This window comes from Physeter macrocephalus, unplaced genomic scaffold (assembly GCF_002837175.3).
Source record: "Physeter macrocephalus isolate SW-GA unplaced genomic scaffold, ASM283717v5 random_720, whole genome shotgun sequence".
NCBI lineage: Eukaryota > Metazoa > Chordata > Mammalia > Artiodactyla > Physeteridae > Physeter > Physeter macrocephalus.
Window position 1 is genome coordinate 4,270 of NW_021145935.1, and position 19,770 is coordinate 24,039.

The 19,770-nt window shown below is 55.8% G+C and overlaps 1 protein-coding gene across 3 annotated transcripts in view; it reads right to left on the reverse strand.

Moving 5' to 3' along the window:
• The window catches only part of IP6K3 (inositol hexakisphosphate kinase 3), a 23,906-nt gene extending 4,263 nt beyond the window's left edge, over positions 1 to 19,643 (reverse strand). The window contains exons 1-5 of one of the 3 annotated variants that reach the window (XM_024121855.3): positions 19,445 to 19,643; positions 9,490 to 9,855; positions 2,875 to 3,085; positions 1,561 to 1,736; positions 388 to 563 (exon numbers count right to left, since the gene is read on the reverse strand). In XM_024121855.3, the coding sequence (XP_023977623.1) occupies positions 388 to 563; positions 1,561 to 1,736; positions 2,875 to 3,085; positions 9,490 to 9,676 (750 nt within the window). In that variant the 5' untranslated portion in view covers positions 9,677 to 9,855; positions 19,445 to 19,643. Of the gene's footprint in view, positions 1 to 387; positions 564 to 1,560; positions 1,737 to 2,874; positions 3,086 to 9,489; positions 9,856 to 12,161; positions 13,219 to 19,444 lie in introns of those variants that run through there. The other 2 variants (XM_028486017.2, XM_028486018.2) reach the window with 2 other exon arrangements.
• Between the last annotated feature and the right edge of the window lie 127 nt (positions 19,644 to 19,770).

A 19,770-nucleotide genomic window follows, 5' to 3' on the forward strand; every position in this document is an offset into this window, starting at 1 on the left:
TTTCTCTAAGAGTTTGATAGTTTCTGGCCTTACATTTAGGTCTTTAATCCATTTTGAGCTTATTTTTGTGTATGGTGTTAGGGAGTGTTCTAATCTCATACTTTTACATGTACCTGTCCAGTTTTCCCAGCACCACTTATTGAAGAGGCTGTATTTTCTCCAGTGGTGGGGTTTTGATATCACTATCCTGAAAGGCGCTCTTTAAAAAACCCAGCGTGTCCTAGGCCAGGATACGCGTTTTCCTGGTGAAAGAGGTGCTTGGCCGCCGTCTTTGTTGCTCCCACAAAATGAAGGGTCCTGCGGGGGGCAGCAGCATCTGGATGGGAGATATCCTTGCCCCTAGAGGACATGCCAGGATGCCCAGCCCCACAGATGTCCCCCACCTACCTGCATGCCGCAGATGCGCACGCCCAGGCAGGCCGAGGTGCTCCGTGCACACTTCCTCGTGTGGCGGGCCTTCTTCTCCTCCGACACATCGTCCCCGTGCTGCCGGGTCCCCATCTTCAGGTCTAAGATGCAGGGATGCTTGTACTGTGACACGACGTTTTCCAGCAGCAGGAACCCTGGTCGTGCTACTTTAAGGAAGGCTTCTGAGGACGTAAAGGCCACTGCCCCACAGGAGGCGGTTAGCAGGCCTCTGAAGCTGGCAGGAGATTCCCTCCTCTGAGCCCCATCCCTTCACTCCCGTTTCTTTCATTACAGACCAGCCTGTCAGTCGCTGTGAAGAATTCAAGGTATTAACTTTGCAGGCTGCTTTCATAAGTCCATTTATTTAGGGGGAGTTGATGAGGATGTGAGCTTCTTTTCCTTTTCCTTTTTGCTCTGAGGTTGTAATTTAAATGCAGGAGTGAAATCCCTGGCAGGCCATGCCCAATTTACATTTTATGGCAGAAAATCATAAGGCTAAAACCTCGAGACACTGAATGGGCCAATACCTTTTGGGAGAAGTGGGTTGATGTTAGCTTCGGAGATGAGTTGCAGGAATATTAATTTCAGCGGAGTATTTATCCTGCAAAAGCTTCTTAGGGATGAGGGTTGCAGATGTGTCTTAGTAAATACAGAGAAAACAGCCACCGGTTTGCGGGAAGGAGCCCAGAGGTGACAAAAGGGGGGCATTTCAAGCCTGAATTTGCTCGCTGAGTTTGTGGGAGGTGTAAAAGGGAGGTTGGGTGCAGGGACCCACCCATCCTTTGAACCCGCACCCCTACCCCCACCCAGCGTGGCAGTCATCTTTCCTATCTGCCCACAGAGACCCCAGCCCTGCCCAGGTGGCAGAGACACAGCCAGTGGCCCAAACAGGGGCACTCTGTTCAGCTTCTCCCCCAGTCCTCCTTCCCCAGCCTCTGGTTTTTCTTTTGGAGAGATCTGCTTTCTCCTAGGTCCCAGGTGGCAGGGCTTGTGCCTCCTACTCTCCCGCACATCAGGCTCTCTCTCCCTACCCACACCTCCCTTGACCCTGCCCCCAAACGTCTGTCTATCACCCCCTTCACCGCCCTGCGCCCCTGACAGCACCGTGCGCAGTGGTGGCTGGGCGGGCGGGCGGGTCATGGGCAAGGATACGGTGCCTCTTGTTCTCAGGGTACTCAGCGCACAGGCGGCTCAGGTGGGCCTGGTGGCAGTGCAGGCCCCACGGGTTAAAGCTTCTCCTCTCTGTCTGGTTCCCGTGCACATCCTCCACCAGGGAGGGGACTTGGGTCTTGAGGTGGAGCTCGGACCTCAGGAGCGCTGTGGCTGGGCTGCAGGCGAGGGGAGCACACGACAGTCAGGGCCCCTGTGGCCGACTGGGCTCTCCTGGCTGGACCCTGATGTGGACTCTCCCTGGCTACACTCAGGATGCCTGCAGGACCTCGGAGTGCCCTGCCGGCCCTGCTCAGGCCCCGGGGCACCAGATCAGGCCACGATGCAGGCCTCACAGGGGTCTCTCTAAAGTCCGGAATAACTCATCGGGAGCATGTCACCTCCTCAGGGGGCTGAGGCGGTTTAAATTCACTTGTAAATAACCTGGGTCATTACCTCCCTATGGAGGCAACACAGTATAGAGGCGGCGACCCTGCCTGGAATCAGAAGGCTGGGGGTTAGGCTGTTACTGTGGCTTCAGATGCCATCTGGGGGGGGAAGAATCATAGGTCCTTGGTCCACCCTCTCTTGCCCGCTGCATCTTGGCTTCCCCGGTCTGTAACATGGAGATAATATGCACCGCTTCCTGACGCCAAGCCAGGAGGCTTCATTAGATCCTTGGGGAAGGGAGGTACTTTCATTGTATTAGCTCCCTTTTGTTTCCCATAAGTGTTTAAAAAATCCCCAGGGATCCTTTTCATCTGAGAAAGGTCAGCTAATCTGAGAACTCTCCAAGGACCTTGGGCATCCTGAGACACCTGAGTCTCCAGGGCCCCACGGAGCACTGCAATTGACCTCTCTCCTCGTCCAGGCTCCACCGCTAAGGAAGATGATTTAAGAGAGGCATTAGCCACACTTTTCCTTTATGTCAACTACTCTGGGGTTTCCGCTCTGCACATTTTCCCCCTCCAGAGACACCTCATGGTCTCAGTGAAACAGGTATTTAATGAAACAAATATACACTGAACGTCTGCTCTGTATAGGACTCGGCGTGTGCATCCACTTCCGAGATGAAATGCATGGAAATCCTCCCCCTAGAAGTGGCACCAAAGAAAATGCATTCCTTTTTTTTTTTTTTTTTTTTTTTTCTTTTTTTTGTCACGTGGCTTATTCTAGACAGAGCTTTCACCTGAATTTCTCCTTTTCTCGGCTCTGGCCCTAATGGGGAGCCATCGGCCTGGACACAGGCAGGAGCAGTGCTGGTCCCTGCTAGGGACGTGCTGCCCGGGTTCTGTCATCCTGCCAAGTGGCCCTCACCTCTCCTTGAGCGAGTGTGCCAGCTGCGTGTGCTGCCACTGGGGGAGGGGGAGGGCACCGCCGCCGCTGGTGGTCTGCTGGAGGGTCTGCCATATGGCCACGGCTGCCGACTCCGTGGAGACCTTGAAGGGTCCCCGGGTCCCCTTCAGTGGGTTGGCAACCAGGCTGAGACGGCCTCGGCTGTCTTTCCGGAGGTGCGCGGTGATGGTGCCTGCAGAAGGGGAGGGATGGAGAAACCAGATGACATTTACGGAGTGGATGCGGTGTGATGTCCTTTTGAACTATAGTTTAATGGTAGTGGTCAACCGCCCCCCTTCCCCAGCTCGTCTCTCAAGGAAGAGCTACGGGGACTGGCCTGAACCCGATCCTGTTCCAGAATGAGCCCAGAGCTGCGGAGCCTGCAGAAAATGGCCTCGTACGGATGTTGGCACAGCTTCTGCTTCGTCACCTCTCCCTGCCCCTTCATGCTTGAAACAGAGCAGCCGCGTACATTTCGTCCTCGCATCCCCACTCCTCTGTGCGCGAGCACACCACCCAGGCACCCCGCAGCACCCCACCCGGGCCCAACCTGGGGGCATCTGAGCTGGTCCTCAGCAAAGAGGGCCCTCGACTCTGAGTGGCAGTGAGGGAAGTCGGGGGCTCCTCTCATTCCTGCCCCTTGTCCTCTGCCTCCTTCGACACCCTGGCTCTCCCCTCTGTTAACCTGTATCTGAGCAGCTTCTTCCAGGAAGCCTTCCTCCAACAGCCTCCTGGTGCTCGGGTTGCCCCTTCATTCATCCTCCCCCCATCCCTGGCTTTCACACTGACGTTCGCCATTGCCTTTGGTTAGACGCACAGCACGCGAAGATTACGGACAGAATGTGGTTCTTGGATAGAAAACAGAAGGCGTGTGAGATTTCTCCAGTGGTGCTTCCTAACCACCGGTATTTGTAATCCAGCCATGACATCCTACTCCAGTCGCTGGCTGTGATAGCGAAGGATGTGAGGACACCCACTGAACCCATGCGCTAGCCGAGCATCTCCTTTAGAACATTGACCAGGTCAGGTCATTGGCTCTGGCCTGTACGTTAATGGCTCTGTGGTATTCTTTGGACTTCTCGCTCTGGTGGCAGGGTCCAGCCCTCCCTCTGTGGGTGCCCAGCCTCGCCAAGAGTTCTGGTGAAGGTGGAAGATACTCATGGTCGTGGCCCAGGAGACGGCCACACGAATGTTTCTGAGAGAACTGGATCTCTACAGAGTCCTTTGTTCCCTGTTCTTCCTGCAGCAGATGCCGTGAGGACCCTCTCTTTCTCCTTCTCCTACCAACCCATTCTCCATCCATCTTGTGCCTGGGGGCTGACACTGGCATGCACCAATGGCTCCTTTGCCTGACAGTTGGGCCAGTGAGGGACACTGGCTGGAGAAGGGGGGAGGGGAGGAGAAAGATTGGGGCCTTGTCCCACTTGTTCCCTCCCTGCTGCGGCGTGGCTCTGTCGTGGCTGTGTTTCTCTGCAGCCTCCCTCATGCTCAGCTCCACCATGCCCTTACCTTGGCCCTTCAGGCCTGGGGGTGGTTACAGTCTTCCAGTCCTCCTCCTCCCTGGTTGCCTCACCATCCCCAGTTATTCCCCCCCCCCTTTTTTTTTTTGGCACGTGGGATCTTAGTTCCCCAACCAGGGACCGAACCTGTGCCCCCTGCAGTGGAAGCGTGGAGTCCTAATTCCTGGACCACCAGGGAAGTCTCCCCAGTTGTCCCCTTAATCCTGTGTGCAATTCTGTGAATGGTCCCTTGAAAACTTCTCTTTATTTAACTCCCTTGGCATGTACTGCTCATTTTCCGCTGGGACCCTGACAGATGGGAGGGTTGTCTGTGGTCACATCCTCCCAGGTGTTGCTTTCCTCCCCCGGCCACTTGGTCACCTTCTCAGCGTTTAAGTAGTCATTTCTGCTGAACCAGCAGCCAAGGCAGCTGATTTCCCCTCGTGCGGCCCTGCCTGGCCCTCCTGGGCTGCTCAGAGCAGAGACTCATTTACAGGGCTGCTCTATAATTCAGCGAGACACGCTCCAGGCCCGTCTGTGCCTAGCTCAGTGGTCTCCCTGGGCCAGGCCTGTCATCTCAGGTCCCCAGTACCCTAATTCTGCAGCCTGAGCGTGACCTTCGGTTCCCTCCAGTTCCTTAAGAGACTCTGCTCTTCCTTAGCTCATCCCAGGCCCCAGTGTCCCGTGAAGTAATCATGATAGTAACCATAACAGCGCACTTGAACCTGGCATTCTGTAGTTTACCTGGACAGTAGCCTGCATCCCTAGACCGAGCCCACCAGGGCTGTCCTGCTCATGAGAGCAGGGGGCTGATGGCAGGTCAGGGACACAAGTACAGTAGTAATAACCACTGCCTGGTCTTTTACACCTACTGTGTGCCAGCATTATGTGCATTTTGTTGATCACTAAGCCTGCAAGACACTTGACTGTGGTCACGGAAGCTCAGAGAGATGGATAACTCACCCAAGGTCACACGGCTGGTAAGGGATGAAGGCCACGCCAGCTGTGAATATGGGAGACGGAACAGGCTGCCCCACTGAGCCTGGGACTTAAGCGGGAGCCGCCTGTGTCATCACGCTATGTTTACCCGTGTGTGGATGAGGCACACTGCTGCTGTGTCCCCAGTCACATTTGTTCTGGTCATTCTGTTCCATAGTGGCGAACGGAGAGGCTATGATGCCACCACCTCGTGAGAGGGCCGTCAGTGCCGAGGGCCGGAAGCGCCAAGAAGCCCAAGGGTATGGTGTTACATTTCCAGCCTTGACTTCTTGGCGGGAGGGTCGCTGTGCTTGTTCCAGGCAGGAGGACTGACCTGGGAACCACCCCCAGGCCCCAGAGCCTACCCTCCAGGTGTGAGAAGAGGGGGAGCTGGCTGGCCTCTGTGCTTGTCCTTGGGGGGCTTGGAGCCTTCTGGCTCCTGGGGAGGCAGGAAGGGGTGCTGGCCAAAGGCAAGGCCCTTTTGGATCTCGGTAAGTCCAAGTTACCATCCGGCGGCCGCCTGGCCTTTCCCACTTGTGAGGCGAAGGTGACAGGCCTGCCAGAAACCACGGTCCTGGGGAGCCCTGGGCCCAGGAGGCCTCCCTGGAGGGACAAGAAACGTGACCTTCACCCGCTTCTCCAGGCTCCAGCTCGTGTCTCATCTCATCCATTCTGAGTGTCTAAATAGATGGAGGCAAGCAGAGGTGCAAATAACCCCAAACCAATAAGATCCGAAAGTCTTTTCTATTTCTCATGTTGTCAGAGCTACCCAGCAAGACTCCATGTCTCTGCCTTCCCGCTCTGTCTCCCTGCATGCCTCTCCCTGGCTCTGTGTCTCCGTTGGTCTGTCTTCCTCCCTCTCTCACACACTCTCGGCTCAGCCCAGCCCTTCCCTCTGAAACCCGGGACCATAGCACATAGCGGCCTTGCAAACAATCTCGGGTTGCCTGCCCTTGACAAGAGCAGCAAGTCAGTTGAATCCAGACTCCCTGGGGCTTGGATTGTTCTTTCAGTCAAGAGCCTTCAGTCTGGCCTCCAGCTTGCCTCGGGTGTCCATGGGGACTTGGCGGCCCACGAGCTCCCAACACTCTGCTGCCTCTGCCTGGCCAGGAGAGCGGGGGACCCCGGCCCTGTCTGCCTGCTCACCAGCCCCCCAAGCACCTCCAAGCTGACCATGTCAGCTGGGCAGACATGAGTGCTCACCGCCTTGGCTGACGTGCCCAGAGCATCTCAGCAATTTCGATTTGGCCGAGCAGCTTCTGTGAATATTCTGTCATGTATTTATTTCTAAGCTCATGAGAACATTTATTTGCCGCTGCCTGTAACATGAATCTGGCTCATCCACTACCAACTTGACCTAGGAGTATGTCCTCACTCACCCAAAGCCGATGGGCAGACTGGGAGGCAGACGGACACAGCCTCAAGACGCTGTCATGCCCAAGGAACCCAGCAAAGGGTCCAGGATGGGCTCCTGGCACAGGGAGGCTGCCCTTGGGAACGACGTGCCTGCCCGGCAGTCTGCTGCCATCACCGTGCAGGGAGTGAGAAGGAAGAGGGTGGGCTACGGGGCATGCGGCGGCCACGTCAGGAACAGCCCCTCTTTCTGGGTTGTTCCCACCAGAAAGAAAAGGGAGACCCCCGTGGCAGCTTTGTGGGTGTTCGAGTTCCCCTGACCTGAGGTCACTAGCTGAGTGACCCTGGGCAAGTCACATCCCCTCCCACGTTGGGCTGGGTGACCCCTGAGCACTGGCATCTGAGGAGTTGTCTCTTCAGTGATAGTCACTGGTGGAGCCGGCCTGGGGGGCCGAGAGCCCACACTTGGCAGCCAAACTTGAATTCTGGCTCTGCCTCACTAGCTGTGTGGCCTGAGGCAAGTTGGGTCACCTCTCTGTGCCTCAGTTTGCTAACCTGTGAAATGGGGATGATAGAAATACCTTCCTCAGCGGACTTTTGTCAGGATTAAACGAGTCAGTCATGGAAACTGCTTCCAGTGTGTCTGGCACTGAGTGAACACTAAGGGTTGGCCGATATTACTTTTCTTTTCTGGTGAAACAAGATGCCCGCACAGCCTGAGGTCCTTCGAGGGACCCTTTGCCATCCCAAACCTGACTTCAGCTCTCTGCCCCTGGCGTCTGAGGGCTTGAGGGTCCCAGTTCTGGGCCCTTTCTAGTGTCTCCTCAGACGTACGCTTCCTTGGGTGGTGCCCGGATGCTGGCATCACGTAGATCGTGTTCGGGCAGGTGAGGGAATCAGCGTTTCTGCGTCATCGAAACCTCCTGTTTGGGTGTCACGCCAGCCCATGGGCTCTGCCTCACCCTCACCCTCTGTCAGGCTGTGTGGTCTCACCTGAGAGATGTCCTGTGGTTCCCTGACCCGGCCCCTCCCGACTTGTTTGCAAACATCATCTCCTGAATGAAGCCCCAAGGCAAAGACTGATGCATGAAGTGATGACTCAAATCAATCTATCAAGTTAGCGGGGCCCCAAGGCGGGTGGCACCAGGATGGGCCCAACCTGAGAGGGAAGCAGGGCAGAGGAGGGGTCTGGAGAGTCGACAGTGGCCAAGACTCCCCAGAGTGGTGCAGTCCTAACCCACCCGCGCCACCACCCCCTGCCCCAAATGGAGGATGGCTCGTGCAGACGGGGAACGGGGAGGGCACAGGATGTGGTCCTGGAAACCCACCGGCCTCTTTCACTTCCCCGCTCTGCCTGGGGCTGCCCTGGCAGCCTGTCTCAGCTCCGGAGCTGTGTCGAACCAGCGTGAAATGCTGCGGGCAGGAGGCCACCCCACCCGAGATCCTGCCGCCCCTTTGCTGGCTTGAGTTCAGTTGTGAAGGGCCAGATGTTAGTTCCAGTGGATGCTCAGACAAGATGGGCAGTGATCCACAGCTGATGGGCAATGCTGGCCTGCGGCCCCAGAGGGCCGCCGGGGAGGCCTGCAAAGGCTGTACACCAGCCATCCACCCTGTCTCTCATTTGTCTTATCTCAGACTCTCAGAGGTGCTGGCAGCCCATGACTGAAGCAATGCCCAGGGCTCAAGGCTTTGGGCCCCTCTCAGTGGGTCTGAATCTGGAGAATGCTGAATACAGATTCCTGGGCCCTGATCCCAGGGATTCTGATTCAGAGGTCTTGAATGGGGCCTGGGAGCCTGCATTTAAACACACACACACACACACACACACACACACACACACACACACACACACCAGCAATTCTGATAAAGTTGGTTGATCCTGCATCTCACTTTGAGAAACACCGATGAAGACAGGCCCCATCCTTCCCAGTTATCCACATCACTGAAATGCAGGTAAGTTTTTAACTGACTTATTAGAGGTCTAAAATCCTCTAAAGGAGGTCTTTTCTCTGAGTATGTATCCCTTTGTGGGCCCGTGGCTGGCAGAGTCCTGCCCTGAGCCCTGTGAACCGCTTTTACCGAAGGCTGGATGTGAACAAAACAGCCTGCCCCGCGGATGCTGGCAGCCCACAGAGTGCCCCTGTCCGGAGGCCAGCAAACAGCAGCCCTCCCCCCACAGGCTTCTCTCCCCAGAACCCACTCTGTGCTCAGATCCAGCACACACACTGCTCCGTGCACCGTTTCCCCAGCTACACCACGGAAACACCCTGGCTTTGCCCCTCGATGAGGGTGGGAATTCTGGTTTCCCAAACACACTGTGAACCAGCCCCTCCATAACCTGTCTCAGACCCAAGGCTCCTGCCATGCACCTGGGTCACCTGAGGGAGGTGAAGGAGGTCTCCACCTGTCCTGTGTTTACCAACCACAGTCACAGGACCCAGCCATGGCACTCCCAAAGCACAGACCAGGATGCCCCATCAGGGCGGGGTGGGGCTGGGGAATCACTTTATCCCATTCTCAATTCCTCGAAGCCTGGTGGCTGGAGCTACTTTGTAAGACGCCAAATGGCATAACACTCCAGGCCTGGAGGCTCAAAGAGTTCAGAGAAACTGGGGCTGTGAAGGCCAGCTGGGCTGTGGAGAGGGGCAGGTCTCCATGGCAACACTTCAACACATGTGCTTGAGGAGGTGGCAGGTGTGTGCGCCCGCCCGCCCCGTGCTGGCCCCATGCGGGGGTACTGAGCGCTGGGGACCGCCCAGACACTCACCTTTGTACTGCGGAGTGAAGCGCTTCATGGCCAGTGGCAGGGACTCGTAGAACCTCTGCTCCTGGGAGATGAGGGGCTTGCACACCGTGTGCTCATCATACTTCAGTATGCTCAGGTGACCTCCGACCTGGTGCAGGAAGGGCTCCAGTGGCACGCCAGGGGTGTCCATGCTGTCCTGCACCACCATGCTTCAGCGTGGGAAGGGGGCAACCCGCAAATCCACAAGAGGAGGGAGGGCCCGAGGTCGAGGTAGCAGGTCCCGGACAGAAGGCGGGGCTGTCAGCAGTCCTCAACTTTCTCCTTCTTGGCCTTTATCGCTGTCATAGCACAGGTGTCTTCCTGGCTGAGGGCTCTTGGCAGGGTTCCCTGGAAAGCAGAGGAGGAAGGGAAAGGATGTGAGGGAGGTGGTGTGCTGGTGGGGGCAGCACTTGAAGTCGCCAGCCACGACCCCCAGGTAGTTAAACAAGACTGTGAATAGGCATCGATTTCTTCTGGAATAATCTGTTACAAACGACTGGTAACAGTTACTGCCCCTGGGGAGCAGGGCTGAGATGGAGACTTTTCACTACATATCATTTTGTGCCTTTTGAATTTTAATATTAAACGTTCAAAAAACAATACCTAAAACTGTAAGCTTTCAGAGTGCAGTGAGTGTGTCTGAACTTCTCATGTCCCGTTGCCTGCCTACCTTTGGGAACTTTGATCCCAACCCAACGAGAAGAGAGAAGAGTCCCTGCTGGTGGGGACTCACCATCCTGCAGGGGCTGGAGGGGTACAGGAATGCTTCGTTTTGATATTGCATATACATCTGCTGTGCACCATCATGGCTCCACAACATCATTGCTGTGTGACCTGGGGAAGTTACTAAACCTCTCTGGGCCTCAGTTTCCCCATCTGTAGACCAGGATAATTATGATACCCATCTTGTGGACTTAGGGTTCAGAACTGAGATATAAGCCCATGAAAAGGTTAGCCCAGTACCCGGAGCTAAGTGCTCAATAAATGTGATTTATCATGATTATTTCTAACATTATTGCCATGGTGGTCATATTTTCCTGCCGGCCCTGGGAGGGCCGGCTTTATCACTGCTGCTTGCAAATGAGGAAAGCAAAGCCTTCGATGGCTTGCTGGGGCCCACCTCGGGCCAAGAGCACAGGCAGAAGTTAAGCGGGGGCTCCTCGTCTGGCCCCCCCACCACGTGTGCATCCTTCACCCTCCCTAAGAGCGGGCCTGCCGGACCTCAGGCAAATGCTGGAACTCTGGGCTGGAAACATGGCTCCTAAAGACATCCTGACTTTGTCTCAGGAGAGTGCCAAGGAGACACTGCAAGGGGAGGCTCTTGTGGTCGTATTCATCCTGTTCGAGAGGACATTCCCGCAGCGGTGCCCGTCACCACAGAGTTATTAATACTCTCTCCTCTGCTGGACTCCCGGCCGGCCAAGGATGCAGCTAGGCTAGGTAGCGCTGGGCGTGATTAACCCTCTGTTGACCTTCAGTCCAGACCATGGGCATGGCTGGCTGGCTCCACACACAGCAGTACCTGTCCATTGGTTCAGGACTCCAGCTCAGAGAAGCTCCCACCACCCACCTGGACCTCCAGCACCAGGAGGAGTTGAAAGCCTCAGCCTGGCCCGACACTCCCCTCTACAGCACCGCCCCTGAATTGGCTACTATTTGACAGGCCATAGAGCTCCCCTTTAGGAAGGGAAAGGGGGTGGCTTCTGCCTGGTGTGTGCATTTGCTTTGCCGGATGCGTGGCTGAAGCGTGACTGGGGAGGCTGGGGGTGCTGGGGCGAGGCCTTGGGGCGAGGAGGACTGGGGCCTGATGGCGAGGGGCTTCCCGCAGCCCTGCTCTGAGACCACCCAGAGGTGAGCCCTGCTTGGGATCTGCCCCCAGGAGCTGAGGAAAGAAGTTGGGAGGCATCTAGATGCGAGGAAAATCGGGAATCAGCCCTAGGATGAGTTGATACCTTCAGTCTGGTTATCAGACAAGACATCACAGTTCCCTGGCAAACCCAATCCTCCTTGCAAACTTGGCCGAAGCAGGAAGGAGGAAGGAAGAGAAAAACCAAGGCAGCCCGACACCTCTCCTCTGGCCGGGCTCACTTGTGTGTCAGCCTTTGCCAGCTCACCAGTCCCCGGGTCAGGGAGGATGAGGCGCTTCTGGTAAGCAGAGGGACAGCCAGGTTGCGAAGTTCATTTATAGCCACTCCTGGAAGGAGCCGAGGCCCCACGCACCACGCTGTCTCCCCAGCGCCTGGCGCTAACCAGGCTTGGCCTCACCTTTGCAAGCCCAGCTCTGGCAGCGTCCAGGCGGCGTCCCAGTCAGACCCTCATGCTGCTGTGCTGGGCGGCCCCTCGCCCTTCTTTCCCCATACCCCCTGTCCCCCCGAGGAGCTCTAAGGACGTGGATGTCACCTACCAGTCGTGGCATGGGGAGAAAATAACAATAAATGGTAACAAACACACAGCCGGGCAGTGTCCCAGGAGTTTTACATAGATGAACCCATGTAAGCCTCACAACCGCCCTATGAGGTAATCAGTTAGTTTCCTCATTTTACAGATGAGGAAAATGAGGCACAGAGAGGTTAAGTAACTTGCCTGTGTGTACCCAGCTATTAGGGGGAGAACAGGGATTTGAACCCAGGCACACTAGCTCAGAGCACGCTTACCTGCCATGATGCAGAGGGGTTGGAGGCTGCTGTATTCTCTACTTTGAGAGTCAGGAAACTGAGCCCCAAGGAGGCTGGGGCTTGGCCAAAGTCACCCGCAAGTCACTGGCTGTGCTGGGCCAGGGACTCAGGTTTTCTTGTCCCCAGGCCTGGTTTCTCCTACCCTGATGCCCCCTGGCCTGCCCTCCCGCGACCTGATGACAGTGACTGCACGTCCTAGTGGCGGCTGGCATCCATACTGCTGCAGAAACCATCGTGAGGGGCCAGGTGAGGCCCCCCTGGAGTTGGGCCTTGGTATTGAACTGCTTGGAGCTTTCTGCCTGGTGGGGGGGTGTCAGCCAGACCCAAGAAGCACTGTCATTCCTAGCGCCTCTGCCTCCCATCCCTGCCATCCCCAGGGTCAGATGTTCTCAGGAGCCCTGGCCAAACCTTCTCAGGGAGCCAGGATCAGCCAGAAGACCCCAGGCCTCCGAGACGGCTCACACACAGCAACGTAAACTCTCCTGCCCCAGACTTGGTGTGGGTTGGCAGTGGTGGGCTGTCTGCTGGGTAACCAGTTAGTACTTTTGAAAAAGCTGGACTTGAATCTGGGGAAACTGAGGCCCTTCCGCTCAAGGGTCATCTTAGGGTGTAGCTTAGGGACTATCTGAAGGTCCTCCAGCTCCTGAGCTGTGTGGCCTGAGGTTCTGAGGCAGGTTGTGGGAAGGGGCGGAAGGAGGACGGAATGGCAGTGGCTTCAGCCCCCGGGGTACCTGCCTGAGGCAGGCAGGTGGGTTTTGCTGCAGCTCGGAGAGGCACTCTGCAGCTTCCCCTTGGCACTGATGCTGACCTTAGATTCCCAAGGAAGCTGAGGTTTCCTGTCTGTTGCTGTGGGATTGAGCTAGAGAAGGCCTCCATTCGTCCCATCCTTCCTGCCAAGTCCCAAATGAATAATTCAGGTTGACAGACCTTTCTTAGGCCAGACCTTCCTTTTGCCACACGCAGGCACTTCTGTCATTGACTCAAGCCTTGGCCTTTGAGCAATGCCTCTGGGCCCCGTTCTGCTTCCCAAGAGCACTGGGCAAGGAGTCAGGTGCCCGGGTCTGTTCCAGGCGTCCCCCCCACCAGCTTGCTGAGGCCCCTGGGATGAAGTGGGTAACTGTTCTGAGTCTTGATTTACCGCCCATTGCCACAGCCTTGTCAGGACGCTCAGATGACAGAATGCACAGCCCTCCTTTGTGGAGTCCTCTTCCCAAGCGGCTCTACCACTTGAGCTTTGTCACTGTGTGGGCTGTTCTCAGGACTGACCCCTGTGACTCAGCTTGGGTGCTGGGAAGGCAGGTGAGGCGGTCACCAGAGACAGGATCTCACCCACCCCCGACACACTGAAGGGCTCCCTTTAGTGCTCTGAAGGGAGACAAATGTCCCTCTCTCCAGCCCATGCCTCCTCCCGCAGACCCACAGTCCAGACCTCTTGGCCAGCATCCTTCCTTAGTGCTCCTTGGAGAGGGAGAAGTAGGAGGAAGGAAGAAGGAGGGAGAGAGGAGGATGAGATGCTCCCAGCCAGAGGAGCTCAGCCTAGTGCCCCCTCCCCTGGGAACAGTGGTCAAATGCCCCCAGATCCCTGTGTCCTCCTGCCCTGTCATTGGGTCATGTCCTGAATGAAATGACTCTGGGCCTCACCCCAGGAGACTCAAGGGCTAATTTCTCTGATGGGGCCCGGCCATCGAGCTGGTCGTTAAATAAGGCCCTGGACCGTCTGTGTCAGTGCAGCCCTGGGGGGCCTGAGTGACAGCCAGCCTGCGCTGGGTTGCAAGACACTCCTTGGTTTGAAAGGAAGGTCACGGACAGCAGGGCCTGCAGTTGTATTTGGCTCCCAGAGTGGGGACGGATGACAGTACCAGTCACGTCAGGCACAGTGACAGATGTCACCCATCAAGCTGAGGTGGATGAAGGCACTGTGGCTTGTCACCACCAGTCGGCACATTTTAGTTCTTCTTCCTGAGATCCTTTCTGTATATACAACCTCTCCCCACAGGCTAAACCAGAGTTCATTAAAAATTACGGAAGATACACCTCTTTTAGAACTCGTCTCTCCCATTTTAGGGAAGGTGGCAGGTAAAACCACAAATCAAACTTGTAAGGGTTCAGCTTGGACTAAATGAGTCATGATCTCTATCTTATCAGAGGCTGTCAGCTCCTTATATCTGGAAACTAGTTGGTTGACTGTGGTTATTGTCAAGACTGTTCACAAATATTCTGTCTTTTCCTACGGGAATGTGGTATGATTTCACTTCCCTTTGAAGGTACGTTGGCCAAAGTGTGACTTGCTTTGGCCGACATCGCATGGAGGGGAGTGACATATGCCACTTCTGGTGGGAGCTTTTAGAGAAAGCAGTGTCCTAAATTCTCTTTCCCTGGCCAAGGTGATTTTGGAAGCACAGTCACTTCCTGAGTGACTGCATGACAGAGAAAGAAATCTGGGCTATATTAGGCACTGAGGTTTGGGGGTATTTTGTTATGCAGCTCAACCTAGTCCATCCTGACTAATTCACCAACTCACAGCCAGATACCCTGTATGGAGCAACCTCAGGCACTCAAATATTTCATTGCACAAATATATCCTCTACGATCATAGTTACTCCTATGAAGCATCTACTATGGACCACTGGCCTTACAATGCCCATCTCTGTTTCTCAGGAGAATAATTTTCAGTTGGAGACAAGTAGAAGAGCTTTCCCGGGGTCCAGAGCCAGTGAGAGCTGGTGCTGGGATTCAGCCACAGTGAGTCTGTCTCATTCTAAAGCCGATGCCTGTTCTGCCCCCAACATGCAGTCTCCCTTGTAAGGGAGGGGCAGCCTCTCTGGTTCCCTCTGGGAGTCCTGAGCCCCAAGTGGGGGCCAGAGTCCTGTCTGAGGCCCTCTCTACGCTGTGTGTCTCAGCTGTGCACATCAGGAACGGGAGACTTGTCCTTGACTGGGCGGCAGGAGCGCCACCCTCGGGGGGTAGTGTGGATTCACGTGCCGTGGGTGGATGGCTCCCATCCGTGGGTCTCTTGAGCCCTGACCGAAAGCCACGTCACCACCCCCAGCATTATCTGCAGACTAGAAAAGTAATACCCACGGGGCTCGATGATTTCTCAAATGTATCTAAATGCTTTGGTGTTTACCAAAATACAAATTCATTTAAAGGCGTTATTGAGTTCCTAGTAGTTTTTTTTTTATCATCATCTGTTTTCTCAATCAACAGATACTAAAAGTCTAATGAGTATTGCAGGGGGACTCATGGGGAACAAATTATGTTGAAAAATGAGTCCTAGTTGTAAAGGTTAGAAGAGATACTGCTGTCGGCCAAGACAGGGGTGGAGTGAGGGGTCCGGGAAGGGGTCTGATACGGGATAGATGGAGGCTCAGTCTGGGGGAACTTGAGGAAGGCCTGTTTGGGGGCGTGTGTGTGCAGGGAGCAACAGGGAAAGGCAAGGACAGGCAGGAAGACGGGACGAGAGGGAGGGTTGAGTGGGGAGGCCAAGGTGAAGGCTGCTGGGGGTCTAGGCACGGAGTGGGTGCACAGGAGGTCAGGCCACGTGGACGGGAGGTGCCTGTCTGGACCCCTCATCAGTCTAGGCAGGAGGGGGGTTGCCTGAGATCGCCAAGGTGTGGAAGCCTTCGGGACCGCATCCCAGTACATCTGAGGGGGAGGGGTGCGTTCTGGGGAGGAGATAATTGAGAAAGCGCTTGCAGCAAGAGAAGGCTGCAAAATAAAATGTGTTGGGCTGCAGACTCAGAAGCAGCATGGTTTATGGCCTGCCCTCTCGCCTCTGAAGCTCTAAGGGACATTTTGCAGGTAGCTCAGGGCCAGAGGTTTGGTACAAGTACCATTCAGTGTATCTCTGATGCCCAAGGGAGCATTTTTTAATCTATTAGAGACGAGAGCACCAGAAAACCATTTAAAACTGCTGAGGTCGTAATGGGCAGGAGAATTTTGGAGTTTCTCACACGGCAGAGGGTTGTGTATCATCTGGGGCCATCAGGGCCTGGAAGGCACAAGATTATTTTCTGGAGGGAAAAAAATCAAGTTTTAAAATCCATCCTATGAATGACTCAAGGGCTGTGGGGTGGTGAGCCCCTCCATCTGCGCAGTCCCGGCCCGGTAGGATCAATACTGAACGCTGGGGGAATTCACACATCACCTTCTCAGCCATGGCTGAAAGATGAGGCTTTGGAGAGCATCTATTTCCTGGGGAAGGCTTGATTTCCAGAATCACAGAGCAATACTTCATATTCCTGACTTATTTCCAAGCTGATGTTATCCTTTGAAGGAAGGTTTCTTTTCCCCCTCTCCTTTTCTCTTAACATTTAAAATCTTCCAATGTTTCTCCAGCTTGAGGACCAAATGCGATTTTAATACAGCGATTATTAGTTTAGAAGCCCTTCAGCTCCTGACAAATGTCCTTAGCCACAGCAGTGATGTTCTGAGCTTGCTGTCAGGGCGGGAGACGCATGGCGTACAAATGACTCAAAAGCCGAGAGCCCCGGAAGGGCTGCTCCGGGGGAGGGCTTCTCCCTTCCCAGCTCCGACAGAGCCAGACCTCATGACAGCACCTTGGGACCTTGGGCTCCCCTGGCCGTGGCTGGGAACAACTCCAACAGCCCCTCCCAGGCAGGCTTGGCTCCTGGGGACCTCTCCGCCTGGAAGCTGTGCCCAGGGTCTTGGATACTGCTAAACATCCAGACCTGCACATTTCCCAGCCTCTGATATCCTGCCCCACACCTTTCTCTAAGTCACATGACCAGCCACCTGCCTTATGAGCCAGAGATAGACTGTCTTGCCAGTGGTTAGTATGGCATCTCTAGGACCCTAAGAAGAAACAGCTTTTTAAGGTCAAAACACAATAGTGGGGTGGAGAAGTGTGTGTGTGTGTGTGTGTGTCTGTCTGTCTGTCTGTCTGTCTGGGAGTGTGTGGTCACCGCCGGCCACAGGGCTGAGCTAGTCAAGTCTGAAGGGTGAGCCTTTGCCCAGCAGAGGGCAGCAGCAGACGGGCCAGAACCTCCCAGAGAGGAGGCCCTCGGGCCAGCAAGCACCTTGGCCCAGCGATCAGGGGCCGCTTTCCCCATCTGCCCTGGGTTTGCCAGGCCTGCCTTCAGAGAGCCTGGACGGTGGCCGAAGTGCCCTTCCCTTTCCCAGATGGCTGTTTTTAAGGAGCTTAGAAGTTACCTTCAAGGTGGACGTCCCCCCACGTTCCCTTCACTTCCTGTCACCTACCTGCTTTTTCTAAAGGTTGTCTGGCAGGGGCCGGGGAGCTTCCTGACATGGGTGAGGCACACTTTGAGGAGTGGGGTGCCTGTTTCGATTCACAGGGGAGGGACCCCAAAACCGGAGACGGGGGCTTGCCGAGGAGGTGGGGCGAGGGTGATGGAGGGTCCATCTGAGCAGAGCGGAAGTGGTCTTCAGCATCTACAACCCACCAGCTCCTCCCCTGGGGGTGGGTGGACCCCACACCCCCTTCGTTGGCCATCTGGGCCAGCCTCCCCCTACCCCCAGGTCCCTGAACAAGCCGATGCTTGATGCTCACAAAGTTGATTGCTGTTCCCTTGGCGGCCGCTGACGAACAAGATAGCAACCACATGGGAAGGATTTCTTGAGGGACTCTGCTCAGAGCGGGAGAAAGTAGGGGCAGGCTGCAAGCCATGGGTGGGCTCAGCCCGACCTGCCGCCCCCAGGATGCCCTGGGACAGAGCACTGGGACGGCCTCAGGGACCACAGCCCCTTTGCAGAAGAGGAGTTTCTCAGATCCCTGATAAGGAGCCGGCTTTGTGGGAGCACTACAGGGCAAGGGTGCAGGAAAACTGCACAGTGGGGGCAGGAGACGTGGCTCTGCCTAGACTCCCCGTCCCTTCCTCTCCAGGACTCAGTTTCCCTCTCTGTAGTGAGAGCTGCTGACCCAGCCCTGTTCTTACCCTCCCATGGGACAGCTGGCCTTTCAATTCAGCAAGTCATTGTGGTGGGGGGGAGAATGGGGGAGCGGAGACTGGAGGTTGGCAGAGATGCTACCAGATTGAAAGAGGCTCAGAAGACACACTGACCTGATGCCCCCTGATTGGATCCTGGTCCAAAGCATTAAAAACTATTTAGGGCACAACTGGGGAAATTGGAATGTGGCCTGGATGTGGCCATCTTTGGAGAGCCAATGATCTTGTCAGTGGGGTAAGGCACTGGGGTTATGTAAGGACCTGTACTGAGGTCTTTGAGGGGAGTGCGGTGATGTCCATAGATTACTTCAAAATACTTTAGCCTTAGAGAATACAGTGAAGGAAATATGGCAAAACTCAAACAATTGTGAAAATCCACTCAGGTTATGCAAATTTCATTGTGCCATTCCCCCTATTTTTTCCTGTAGGCTTAAAGTCTTTCACAGTAAAAAGGCTACAAAATAAACCAGTAGCTTTTAAAAACTGTAGAAGCCCGGGCCTTACCCTGTGGGATCTGAATGCCTGGGGAGGGGCACACCACGGATATTTTCAAGGCCCCCAGAGAGGCTGAGGACGGTGGCAGGCTCAAGTTCAAGTCTGTTTTACTGGAGTGGGGGGGCAGAAGAGCCTATGGGGAGGGTGACCCTAAAGACTCTGCCACTGCCCAGGGCACTGGGGGCCCCTGGTGGTGACACATCTCTGATGGCCTTCGTCCACACCCTCCCTCCATTAGGGGCGCCCGCACCCAGGCCCCAGCCGCTGCCTGTAAGTGCTGACATCATCTAGCCCTGTGGCCCCTCTCAGGTGGAAGGGTAGGGCTGCGGGGACAAGACATGCCGTTCCCAGGGCCCATGCTGCCCAGTTCTCCTGGGACAGCTGCCTCTGTGAAGGGTTAAACCCAGAGTGGCGTGGAAAGGATGGCTGCAATCTCTGCACCTGACCCCACAGCTTCCCCTATAGTCCCGGCTCGCCTCGGCCCTCCCACCTTCATGCAGGAGCCAAAGTTCCAGACTCCAGAACATCCTAGGAAGCAGAGGGTAGGAATCACTCTAGGGAGAGGGGGAGAGAGACGGGGGAAGAGCATATGACAGAATTTCTATGTTACTGAACTGTGCCAACATCCCCGCCCCCCGCCCCAAAGCACAGACACACACAGACACACCGGCACCTCCACAGAGCGGACCCCTAGTCATGGGGTCCTGGACAGAGATGAGGCCCATCTCCTCGGTCCCCCATGGTTTGAACAGGTCCTGTGGCCGTGAGACCCTCTCTCCCCTCGCTCAGGTGCCATCAAGGCCCTCCCTGCCCATCCCTATCCCCCGAGGCAGCACTCACCAGAGGCTCACTAGTGGCGGGACTGTGGGACTGTGTGGAAGAGGGGGTCCGGTGGAAAGTAATCTTCTCTTTCAGTGCCCGCCGCCTGTGGTGTTGGGCAAAGGCCCTTCCCAGGGTCCCAGCGTGGAGAAATCACCGTCCACTATAGCACTGGTGGAGAGGTCTGCCCAGACTCAGGTCTGCCCGGAGGGCTGGGCTGCAGAGGCCTGGGGAGGAGAGGTCACCTGACCCTCGGGAAGGGCCTGCAGGGCCTGGCTGGCGTGGCCAACTGTCAGCTGGTGTTGGGTTGCTCTGGGGCAGGGCCAGAGGGTGGGAGGGCGTGGGGA